This window comes from Mytilus galloprovincialis, chromosome 10, assembly GCF_965363235.1.
Source record: "Mytilus galloprovincialis chromosome 10, xbMytGall1.hap1.1, whole genome shotgun sequence".
In the NCBI taxonomy this organism is placed as follows: domain Eukaryota; kingdom Metazoa; phylum Mollusca; class Bivalvia; order Mytilida; family Mytilidae; genus Mytilus; species Mytilus galloprovincialis.
In genome coordinates, this window is record NC_134847.1 from 22911557 (window position 1) to 22924644 (window position 13088).

The 13088-nt window shown below is 31.4% G+C and overlaps 1 protein-coding gene across 3 annotated transcripts in view; it reads left to right on the forward strand.

Annotated features, from left to right (window-relative positions):
* The window catches only part of LOC143047185 (uncharacterized), a 72466-nt gene extending 61269 nt beyond the window's left edge, over positions 1 to 11197 (forward strand). For all 3 annotated transcript variants that reach the window (XM_076220170.1, XM_076220171.1, XM_076220172.1), the window contains 7 exons: positions 603 to 717; positions 1551 to 1688; positions 3023 to 3213; positions 4541 to 4768; positions 6341 to 6407; positions 7401 to 7562; positions 8869 to 11197. In XM_076220170.1, coding sequence (XP_076076285.1) covers positions 603 to 717; positions 1551 to 1688; positions 3023 to 3213; positions 4541 to 4768; positions 6341 to 6407; positions 7401 to 7562; positions 8869 to 9018 — 1051 coding nt within the window. In that variant the 3' untranslated portion in view covers positions 9019 to 11197. The remainder of the gene's footprint in view (positions 1 to 602; positions 718 to 1550; positions 1689 to 3022; positions 3214 to 4540; positions 4769 to 6340; positions 6408 to 7400; positions 7563 to 8868) is intronic.
* Positions 11198 to 13088: the final 1891 nt, after the last annotated feature.

Genomic DNA, 13088 nt, shown 5'->3' on the forward strand with positions numbered 1-13088 from the left:
GTACCTAGAAGATTACCAAGAGTTTACATTTCCAAACTTTGCTAATTGATCCTAAAATAGTATAAGTCCTTTGATAATAAACACAATATTGTATATCCTTGCCTGTACATTCTTCCTTAGATTCATTTATCTTTAGATTTACACGATTTAACGTTTCAAGTAACAAATTATTTGTAAATTTATATTGTTTTGACTCATAAAAATTGGAATTGTTGTTCCAATTATTGTTCCAACTTATTGTCTAACTATCAGTCTTAATTTGACAAATGTAAAAGTTTTGTATTAGAATTTTATCTTGTTAAATGAACACAAGTACATTAATGGAAATGCTGTAATCTTTCAAAAATAGGGAACGTGTAGTTTTACTATCATGACAATTCACTAGATCAAGGATTTGTAATATTTACAAAAACTTAACATGAACAATGAAAAATGTCAATAAAATGTGTATAATCTCCAGTTTTGAGGCCCAAACTCCAGCCTATAGTTTCCCTTGGAACTTTTATTATTCTGTTGTGAATCAAATTAATGAGTTTTAGTCAGTCATGGTTGTCATGAATTTGTCAACTAATGATATACAACTTCAACAATATTTTTTTCAGCATGTTCATCTTATTGAAAGGTAGAAGTAAAGATGATGCTTTCAAGATTGGTTATGAAATCTGTGATGCTGTAACAGATATGCATCCAAGTCCAATTAAACTCAAATTTGAAAAGGTAAATAGGATTTAATCTAAATCAAGTTAATTACTGGTATGAATAATTTGATTAAATGATTATGTATGATTCTGTGCACAAATAAGATGTTGTGTTGTTGCCTAAGCCAATACACAGCGCTTGTCAAGTTAAGACAAGATTTGAGTATTACTTTTACAGTGATGAAGTTGTTAAAAAATTTTGTCTTGCCTGCCACCACTGTCAAGAAAGCTTCACAAGCAACCAACCCGAAAAAACCTATGCAGAAAGTAGAGATTGAACAAGGCAAACCCAATCAAAAACAGTAACTTTCGTTGATGAATGACCTTTAGTGTACAGGTCTTCTATCATAATTTTATTCATTGCCAGACTTTTTTGTATAGTTCCATGCCGCTGCTGGTGGACGTTTCGTCCTCTAGGTTATCACCAGCCCAGTAGTCAGCACTTTCGGTGTTGACATGAATATCAATTATATGGTCATTTTAAAAAATTTCCTGTTTACAAAATTATGAACTTTTCGAAATACTAAGGATTTTCTCATCCCAGGCATAGATTACCTTAGCCGTTTATGGCATAACTTTTGGGAATTTTTGGTCCTCAATGGTCTTCATCTTTGTTCTTCTTTGGCTTTATAACTTTTTTGTTCTGAGCGTCACTGATGAGTCTTATGTAGATGAAACTCGCATCTAGCATACTAAATTATGAGCCATGGTACCTTTGATAATTATTTTTCTTGGAAAAAGGAAAAACTTAATTGTAAATGGAATGTACTGAATAACTCTGATAGTTGGATATGGTGGCAGAAACTGCCTATAGCTATTGTTTGATGTGAGTTTAATGTTTTTTTTATTTAGGTTTATCTTCCTTGTGTCTTGCAAACAAAGAAGAGATATGTAGGATTTAGTTATGAGACACCAGACCAAAAGGAACCAATATTTGATGCTAAAGGCATAGAAACAGTGCGAAGAGATGCATGTCCTGCTGTAGCAAAGGTTTGAATGTGCAATTTTTTATCCTTGTAACTAATTTTAAAGTGATAGACGAAAATCGTTGACCTATGACTATGTCTGTCATTTTATTATTCTGTCCTTTGTCATTGTAATTATAAGATTGTCATTGTAATTATAAGATAGAGAATTAATTAACAATTGTTTAGCTTGAATACATTACAAGTAAGTCATGCAATTTTACAGATAACAAAGAAAAGATAAAATGTTTCCTTGTCTGCATTCAAAAAGTTCCTGGTCTGAATTTTTTGGAGCTAAGAAGTGTATTTTCATATTTTCAAAAGATTTTTTTTCTAAGGCCATGTGACTGGCTTCTGTTGTCCGCATCATAATCTTTCAAACTAAATAAAAACTTCTCCTCTTCTTGCCAAATTTAACCAAACAGCCACAATCATCATCAATATCTAGTTTTATAAAAATGATAATTTTGTCTCAGGAAAACCAATATGAAAAGAGAAAATCTAACAGAGGTAGAAATGTTCAGAATGTTGAGAACTTGCTGTTCATTTATGTCAAAACTGTCATACAACTTCTTGTGGGAGAAGCCCTATCAAATTTTACCAAATATTTTTTCTTTTTTGCTTATTATGAAATCTATAATTTGAGAAGGAAAAAATATTAGAAAGACCAAATCTACAAATAAGTCACATGGCCAATATTGTTAGATGACTCTTTATTTGAATTATTGACCTATAATGACAAATTTTACCATTTTTATACAACGGCAGAACAAAATTTTGTGTTTATATAATGCTAGAATGTTGTCATTGTCATCTAGGTAGTCTTCTGACACATTTCGCTTCTGGACAATAACTTTAGTTTAAGTTAATGGATTTAAATGAAATTTTACAAGAAGGTTTAATACCACAGAAGGAAGGTTGGGATTGATTTTGGGGGTTATGGTCCCTATAGTTTAGGAATTAGGGGCCAAAAGGGGACCCAAATAAGCATTTTTCTAGTTTCTGGACAATAACTTGTGGAATGGTGTATGGATCTCTCTAAAATTATACCATAAATTTCCATACCACAAAGGGATGGTTAGAATTGGCTTTCTGGGGTTTTGGCTCAAACAGTTATAGGAATTAGTGGCAAAAAAGGGGGAAAACAAAGGTATTCTGGTTAAAGGACAATTTCTTAAGTACAAAACATAATTTAAAAAGCAGTGTAAGGGAGGTAATTCAAACATGTTGCAAATTTTATTTCAATATATTTTGCAGAAGAAAAAGTGTAATTCAGCTGAAGTAAACCAACTCTTCTTTTGAGAATTTTTCCTTTGTTTTCTTACATTGTTATTTCTAGATGCCACTATTCAATTTCAGGTTTTGGAAAGATCTATAAAAGTATTGTTCACAACAAGAGATGTTTCACAGGTTAAGCAATATGTTCAGAACCAATGTCGCAAAATAATGGAGGAAAAAGTTAGTATGCTGGACTTGGTCTTTGCCAAGGAATTCAGAGGGATGTCTGGATACAAACCTGGGGCATGTGTTCCAGCTTTGGAAATCTCAAGGTACTTTTCAAATACATTGCTAGCTTGTAATAAATTGGTCAAACTCCATGTGTAGTAATATGAATTCTTTGATTATGCAACAAAGTTATAAACAAGTTATGTTAAACAAAATTAATGTTGTGTACCTTTAAAATATTATGTGGAAAATGATTGATTTTCTGTTTCCCCATTGACACTTTTCCAGTACAAATGTTTTAGGATGATAAGTGTAATGCTTTTGATTATGTCTATGAGCTGAAAGATAAAACACTGTCAGCCAATCAGAAGACGTGTTACATCCAAAATTAGATTATGACTCTGGAAATTGATGGTTTCTTGGGATAAAGATTGGTTACATAAGATAACTTTTTATTTTGAAAGGAAAAATATTTCAGGAAATAAAAAGGAGGGGACTGGAGATCCTGGAAAAGAAGTTTAACCTACCTCATGTTAAATTTACTTTTCCAAGAAGATATAGATTTACTTTTGTACTTCTATGTTGTGATGTTACACTATTGTTTAAGGTAAGGGTGAAGATTGGTACCTGTTAAAAATGTTTAGACCCGCTGCATTTGTTTGCACCTGTCCTAAGTCAGGAACCTGAAGTGGTTGTTGTTTGTTGATGTGGTTCATAAATGTTTCTTGTTTTTTTTTGTTTTTCATATAAATTAGATGGTTGGTTTTTCCTGTTTGAATGGTTTTACACAAGTAATTTATAGGGGCCCTTTTAAAGCTTGCTGTTTGGTGTTAGCCGGGGTACTGTGTTAAAGACCATACTTTGACCTATAATGGTTTACTTTTACAAATTTTGACTTGGATGGAGATTTGTCTCATTGGCACTCATACCACATCTAATATCTATTATGTCAAATATTTACTTCTCAAAAATTGATTACTGGATAATAATTTGAAATTTCAAAATTTTGTTAAGGACCACTATAAATTTATATATTTCATTACATAACATATATGTATAGATAAAAGTTGTTGACATTTTATAGATAATTTACAAATCTATATTAGTTTGTGACAAATGGAAGAAAAAACTATAAATTTGGAACTATAGATTATGTTTGATTATAATTTGAAAATAGATATTTATTGTATTACATCATATCTAATGTTAGATTGTTTTCCACACTTTTTGCATCATGCTTGAAGGTATTGGTTTTTGAGGATTTTTTTTAATGTTTCACAACATATACTAGTTATCTACAAATGTTTACAATAGTTCCAAAGCATTTGCTGAAAATTATCTAAAATTTCCATTTTTATTTTCATTTACCAAAATATGAATGTGATTTTATTTGTCAAATTTAAATAACAAAATCTGATTTTGTTATTTCAGAAAAATGTTGCAACATGACAGAAGATCTGAGCCGTCTGTGGGAGAGCGAGTACCCTATGTTATAGTATATGGAAGCCCAGGACTACCTTTAATACAACTTGTTAAACAACCATTTGAACTACTGACTGATCCGTCATTAAGGATAAATGTTACATACTATATCACTAAACAGATCCTCCCACCAGTAGGAAGAATATTATCTTTACTTGGAATTGATGTCTTCTCATGGTTAGTCATATTCATTTTACTCCAAGTTAATGCCAAATTACAGTTTAGATCCCAATTTCAGGGTCCACTCAACATAGAAAATGATAGTGCGAGTGGGGCATCCGTGTACTGGGGACACATTCTTGTTCATAATGTGATATGTTTCAACTATTTTGGATGATAGCCAAAAAGGGGCCCAAATAAGCATTTTTTCTAGTTTCCAGACAATAACTGGTGGAACAGTGAATGGATCTCTCTGAAATTGTACCACAAGTTTCCATACTACATAGGGATGGTCAGAATGTGCTTTGGGGGGTATATTGTTACATTACATTTATGTTTCATTATTATACATTATTTTGATTGTCAAACAGCAATCTCGCGTCATTCTGAAATAAACCTTCATTCCAAAATGAAATGTAACATACATGATGACCGTGACAAGCTCCACATTACGTGCACTGGTAAATGAATGTAAAGCTTGATAGAAATCCTTGTTTTCATGATCCTAGCACAAAAATGTAATTATAAGTATTGAATACATCTTTTAGTAATATAGGGTTGTTTTAGTGCCCCAAGCACATATTTTTTTTAACTAAGTGCTTCCGCACTTAATATCAAATGTACTTCAGTTAACACTTTTTCACCCAATAAATTTACAAAAAGAAGCATTCAATTTTTAACAAATAATGTACCATTTGTTTTACATTTTCCTTTCCATTCTTCTCAAAATCAATTAACTACAAATATTTATAAAAAAAAAAAGTGTCTAAAAATGAAATATCAAAATATATATTTGTATCAATATTGTGAAATCCTTCATCTTTGTCCATACTTGCCCCAACTGTTCAGGGTTCAACCTCTGCAGTCATAAAACTGTGTCATGTTGAGCATTTCATTTTAGTTATTGTCCTTGTACCTTGGATAGATAAAATAAATGAAAGGCATGAACTCTTTTGTTTTGTATTATTTGGTTGCTGTGAGATTGATATTTAACCATTTATCTTCTTTCTATTCATATTAAGGATGTACTCAGGTGAGGTTTTGGAATTTGTGTCAAATGTTCAGACTCCTTGGTGTTTTTCCATACAATACAATGTAAAATATTTTGCCCCATAACACCCATTTATTTTTTCATATAAGACTTAATAGCTCATGAAAGGTCATTTACCAAAATTTTAGAAGATTTCTAATTTTCTTTCTTTTGTTTTGAGAACTAATAATACCAATGCAAATATAAGGTAAAAGTACGAGTCAGCCTTTTCCCGCCATATTTTAAATCTCAAATATCTCGAAAAGGAGGTCCATGACCTGTCAATATTTTTAGCTTATTTTTATCCTTAATTGATGCTGTACCAGTTTATAGTGTTAATTTTTCACCTAACCTCACCTAAGTACATCCTTAGAGCATCATAATTGGGCCCATTTTGATTTGAATTTTAGTAAAACTGCATAACATATATTTTTGAATTATTGGTACTAGATGGAGGCAGCATAATGTATAAATGTGAGGGAAGACAACCCTTTAGTTAATGAAGTTTGATCCTTTATTCACAGTGACTATTTAAATATTCTATATTTTATATTTTGTAGGTATATTGATATGCCTAAAATTATACGTGTTGTACCACATTCAGTTATGCCTTCAGAAAACAGGAAGGCAAGTATTATGACTGTTTATAAAGTTAATCTGCCTTCAAGGGCCAGTATGATCTTTTGCTATCCATTAGTCATCATTAAACTTTAAAAGATCTTTTCCTCTGAAACTATTGCACCAATGAAAAACTTAATAATTGACCAGTAGGTGACTAAAGATTAGCACTCAATCAGTCACATAAGTTTGCCACACTTCTTCTTGAATCAATTGATTAGATATTTGCTATATCAAAAGATGTTACAAATCAAGTTAGAGTTTCAGTTGTTGAGTGACTGTTGAAAGTTGTGACCCCTTGACAACAAAACAAATTGCCAAAAGAAACCCTTATTTGTGTAATTCATGATTCAATTGATAGGATATTTGGTATGTTGTATCATTATAATGTACAATTGCTAACAATTCAGAAGGGCCCATACATTTTTTAATTCAAATAGTTTTTATTGACAAAGCCAGAGAATTTAGAGTGCTTTTTAAGTAGAAGATAGCTATTATGATTAAAAAAAAGACAATGTATGAATAAGTCCTAAAAAAAAATTTAAATTTTGCTGAAATTATTTTACCCTTGAGCCTCCTTTAGTATTATGAATTTGGTTATGTTATGTTTCCCATTATAATGACTCAGATTTGATAACAACTGAAGTTGTGAAATTTTCAAATTTATTTCACATCAGAAATTATCAGTTTATATTTTAGATCAAAATCACAGTATTTGGCGATCATCTTATAATATGTAATATTAGCAACAGCTAATATTTATTAATGTTAACACAATCACATTTGGATAAAAACTTACCTTAATTATATTACATATTACAGGGAACTATTTCTCAGTTCAGTACTTCTCATCTTCCAACTGTCCTGTTTGTGAAAAGATAAAACTAACCTTGGTTATATTACATATTACAGGGAACTATTTCTCAGTTCAGTACTTCTCATCTTCCAACTGTCCTGTTTGTGAAAAGATAAAACTAACCTTAATTATATTACATATTACAGGGAACGATTTCTCAGTACTTCTCATCTTCCAACTGTCCTGTTTGTGAAAAGGCCACAAATCAAAATATCTGTGATAGCTGCATGCAGGACCCACAAAAGGTCACAACAGTTTTAAACAGCAGAATTAGAAAGTGGGAAAAAGTACATTACCGAATGTTGGAAGTAAGTTACTCAGCATATTTATAAGTCCTTGAACAGCTCACAATGGTGACAATTTGATATATCACTTGTACCTAATGTTTTATCATTTCTGAAATTTTCTGGCTTATATTTTCTACCTACTGGTATCAAGAATATCATATAGAAAGTGCTTATTTCAAAATTTGTTACTTTTACCCTAACCAGAAGAACAAAGTTTGACAGGATATTCATTGATTCTGATTGAATAGTTTTAAAATATCTCGCCTCCAAGTTGTGAAATAGTCAAAATCAAATTAAGGCATGATAATATGTCAACATTTCTGTTTCCACAGTGTGGGAACGGAACTGTATGGTTTTTTTTTATATTTTGGTCATTTGAGATAATTATCAGCTGTTGAGAAGTTAAATGTTGTAGGAAAAACGGTAGTATTAAATTTTCCCAGCATTAGTTTGGCCTTTTGTGTACCCAAGGCAGGAAGTCAAATTAGGAGCGCTGTGATTGGATGTAAGGGTACCGAATTAGTGGTGTTACACCATAAGAGGCTACCTATAAATTGATAATATTGTTTTTGGAAATTACATCATCTGTATCATAAATACCTCTCTCTGCTTGTGATCCAAGTGAGAAGCATCTCAAGCATAGTTATTGTGAAATGTTGAGACTTTGTTGTTTTATTAAAGTTGTAATATGGTAGATATTAGCAGCATACTATTATTTATTTTACATAAATAAATGGAATCAGATGCTTCATCAGGAAATTTTCTTCTTCATGTACCTGAAATTTCGGTGTTAGATTTTAAAAATCATTGACACAAATTTGATATTAACTTTGCTTTTCTGTGCTGTAATAAAATGTCAGAAAATCGGATCTAAATCGAAATTCTATCATGGATGATGAATGATAATAAAAATGACAAGCATTTTATTAGTAACACCAAAAGGATCAGTCGTCTTGAGATTGCTATACAATACTTTGTTGAAGATCTCACAGAAGCTTCAAACTAAGGAACAGCAGAAACAGTAATATGTGTTTAATTTCTATTTATTTTAAGTGACCTTTATCCTGTTAGAATCAAAGACACTAATCGTAATGGTGTAAAATACAATTATCAATGTCCTGATGTTTACATCCTTCAGAGGTTTTTTCAAGATATGAAACATGTAACAATTACTGGTGTAGAACACCATTTGGAATAAAATAAAAAAGTCGATATGTATTTTTGATACTTATCAGTTCCCCATGTAAAATGGTTACTTGAAAGATAGATATGAATGTATGGATATGACCTCCAAAACAATGTTTATTATAATTTTGTCTCTTTTCAGATTTGTAACTGTTGTATGGGAGCACAAGATGAAAAACAGCAATGTGTATCATTGGACTGTCCAATATTGTACAGACTCAACCTTGCCTTAAAAGATAACCATAAAGGAACACATTTCAGGGATATTATTAATAAGTGTTTTGAATTTTAACGCTTCAAGATATAGAGCTTGAAAGTTTGAAACTGAGTTGTTGTTTGTCTGTGATCATATATCTGTGTTTAGGAGTTGATGGTTGTTATTGTCTGGTTTACAGTGAGGTATTGAAGGTGATCCCTTTATATGTTCTATGTTTTCCTTAAAATAGTTTATGCATATTTCTAATGTAGTAAACTACTCAGAAGTAATAAAACGAACTGTCAACATAGATTAAAAACTTTAGGACAAGTGTGACATTGACATGTCTTTAGTATGCATATACATATATATATGGAATGATAATTCTTTGCTCAATATTTGTACTTTCTGGCTGAATAACTCATAGCACCATAATAAAAGTATCTATATGTTGTAAGTCTAGTTAAACTTACAGATATTTTTCTTTTAATATGTAAAGGTTTGTACAAAAGTAAAAAAAAATCATTGTTCAATGTAAATGTGGAATGCAGTACATTTATCATTTGAATATATGTTAACATTTTGTATTAATACAGAGTGTGTTGCAGAAATCTTGGCATGCTTAGGTAGTGTCATAAGAAAGCTGTTTCCAGCAGTGGTGTCAACTCTTTGTTTGTGAATACCTCAGTTTATATGGTTAGCCACTGATAATAACTCAATGATATTTTGTATGCAGTTGTGCAAGTATTGGCAAATCTATTTTCCATGCATGGATATTTTGAGAAACATCTTTTTGTGCTGTGATAATTAAACAAAAATTAATAGGTTTAATATGATATAAGAAATTGTTTCCAGGTGGCAATTTTTATTTATTTTTGTTTTATAAGTTTGGAAAAGATGTGGTCAGATTATTTTTTTTTAATCACAGATAATCTGAAATTTCTTATTATAGGATTTCAACAAAAAAGATGGATGGATGTAACAATAAATCTAAAGGTGCCATTTTTATTTTATTTTTAGAAAGGTATAAATTTACTTAATGTTAAAATATCTCAAATTTTCAAAACCCTCTTGTTTTGGAATTTCGACAACTATATTGGTACATAGGTATAATATACAGTCAAAATTATTCGCTGTTGTCAAAGTTCAGATAAAAACTTAGTTTTTGTCAAGCCTGCAACTTCTGTGGCAGATAGCTGGCGGCAGCGGCAGAGTTTGTCCACTTCTTCAAAGTTTTATATTTAAGAAGGTGGAAGACCTGTGTGCTTCATACTTTGAATATAGATGCCTTATGTTATGCAGTTTTCGTCTGTTATCTGTGACCTCATTTTCTTGGTTCAGTGACCACGTCCACTTCTTCAAAGTTTTATATTTAAGAAGGTGGAAGACCTGTGTGCTTCATACTTTGTATATAGATGCCTTATGTTATGCAGTTTTCGTCTGTTATCTGTGACCTCATTTTCTTGGTTCAGTGACCACGTCCACTTCTTCAAAGTTTTATATTTAAGAAGGTGGAAGACCTGTGTGCTTCATACTTTGTATATAGATGCCTTATGTTATGCAGTTTTCGTCTGTTATCTGTGACCTCATTTTCTTGGTTCAGTGACCACGTCCACTTCTTCAAAGTTTTATATTTAAGAAGGTGGAAGACCTGTGTGCTTCATACTTTGTATATAGATGCCTTATGTTATGCAGTTTTCGTCTGTTATCTGTGACCTCATTTTCTTGGTTCAGTGACCACTTAAAAAAAAAGTTTTTAGCAAAACTGTTTGTACCTATCAAGAACACATCCTGAATTAATTACTGTATCAATCAAAATTTATAAAAATTGACAACCTATTGCTATTAACATAAATTTCTTTGTAAGCTTCACACAAAACATTTGCAAGAAGGGTCCTTGCTGACATGTGATTGTCAGTTTTCTAGTTGTAATAACTGAGGTACATGTGGACAGCTGAATGAATAGTAAGATAATGTATTTAAAAAAAGCAGTTAAATCTCATTATTGAGATGAATAAGGATATATTCCCATCTTTGTTTTACTATCAATTGCATATTTCATCTGTAGATCATTGTATATATAACCTGTTTATTCAAAGAAATTTGCTCATACTGACACACAAACGCTGATTGTCATGTTATTTGTTTATTTATGTATATTATGCTGCAGAATTGTATAAATAAATTTTTATTTCATATCTATACATGTATGATGATTACAAATGGTAGCTAATTTTGTAATTTATTTGGAAAAAAATATAAGTTAAAAATCAGAGTTATTTCTTTCATTTTAGAAGGGTAGACATTATGTTTTGTACATTATATCCCAACTCAATGCAAAAGGGCTATGTTGCATTTACCTTAGCCGTACACATGCATTTGTTCATCCCTTCATTCATTTTGTTTAGCCATCTGTCTGTTTGTGCTTCCAGTATTTTTGTCAGACTCACATCTTTCTCATGTACTTCAGTTAGGCAGTGAAAATGTTTCCACCTTTGAAATCTGTCAGACCGTCTTCTTCTGCATTTCCAATACTTTGAATTACAGGTAGAGGCATCATTAGCTCATCTGTTACTGATTATTTATAAGCATAAAATCTATGGCTGTGCAAAGTATTATGCTTTAACCATAAAGTGATCGATTGTTTCATTTTATCAAATATTTAGTAGTAAATACAGTAGTTTTGAATATTTGATAAATAGCCTGCTGTTTAATCCATATCGTGCAACTTTGATGCGCACCCTTTATCATACCATTCATCACACTCCTATCCTTTATCACACCCCTACTCATTTTTACATAAAGTCCGTTTTTTATGCAAGCTTCTCAAGAAATATTTTTCCTCATACATGATAAATGGGTCCTAAATGAACAGCCATTCGGGGGTGACGCAATTTATTGAATGACGTAATTGTTTAGCATGTGACGTCACAATTGCGAGTTTTCATTTTTTCAGGCACACAAATGTAACTATAAAAAGAACTCAATCAAATACCATACAAAACACACACGAAATATTTACAATAAAAAATATTTTTTTAAAACAACAGCACGCTAATTGTACGGTAAACCAGGTGCGTCGGAGGAGTAATTGAGCAGTTCTTTTAAAGCATTTAAAACAAGACAAAAAGAGAACTGAAGGAAACCCAGGTGCTAGGGATCAGAAAGCAGTTCATATATACTCTCCTGTTGAAATATATGAAAAAGTGTATAAAACACAGCAAAATCCATATCACATGCCGTATCACCCTCGACCAATATCATCCCTTGGGCCTACAGGCCCTCGGGCTGATATTGGTATATCGGGATGACACAGCATGAGATACGGATTTTGCCATGTATTATTCTCTATATATTGGGCTTAGCTGCTGAACTACATGTGGAAAGTTTGCAACGGTAGATGTGTATTATTTCAAATATGTATGTTATCTCAGCTTTGAAGTTTTTTCCTAAGCCAGCGTCTCATCAGCAATTATCAAAAATGACTTGTTTTCATGTTTCTCCTGAGACTACTATAACACAGGTTTGTTATGTAAAATTTGATAATTTCTATTGCAAGCTTAAACTGTAGATTTAAAATAATCAAATATACAGAAAGCACTTAATTTCTTTCTGTGCTCATCCCATGTATAAGGCCTGTGATTTTAGTATATTTTGTTGATTTAAGTCCTTCATATTTGTTTGTATTGTATTATTACTAATTAGGCATAGTTTTCTTGTTCTAATTGTTCCCATTTTTTTTATATCTGGGCCTTTTATTGCTTACTATATCGTATGAGTTTTTCTCATTTTTGACGACTGCATGGTGACCTTTAATTGTCTATATATATCTTCCTCCTGTGAACTCTTAATGGATAGCTGGTTCATTCACAAAAAATACCACCTCTCTTATTTTTAAATAAGACAGCAAAACTTAAATCAATACAACTATAATGAAAGTGAATTTATATGGCTTTAATCAACAATGGCAATTTGAAGACGAATAAAAAGTTAATATACACTAGATTCCTAGAGGTACTTAATATTAAAACCATGTAATACATAGACAATAACTGTTTAGTGTCTTTAAATATCAGCTGTATTTGTACGAGGCTAGGAAACAAGGTGTATGCGAGCTTTTAGCGAGCTACTACACCTGTTTCTAGCCGAGTACAAATACAGCTGAT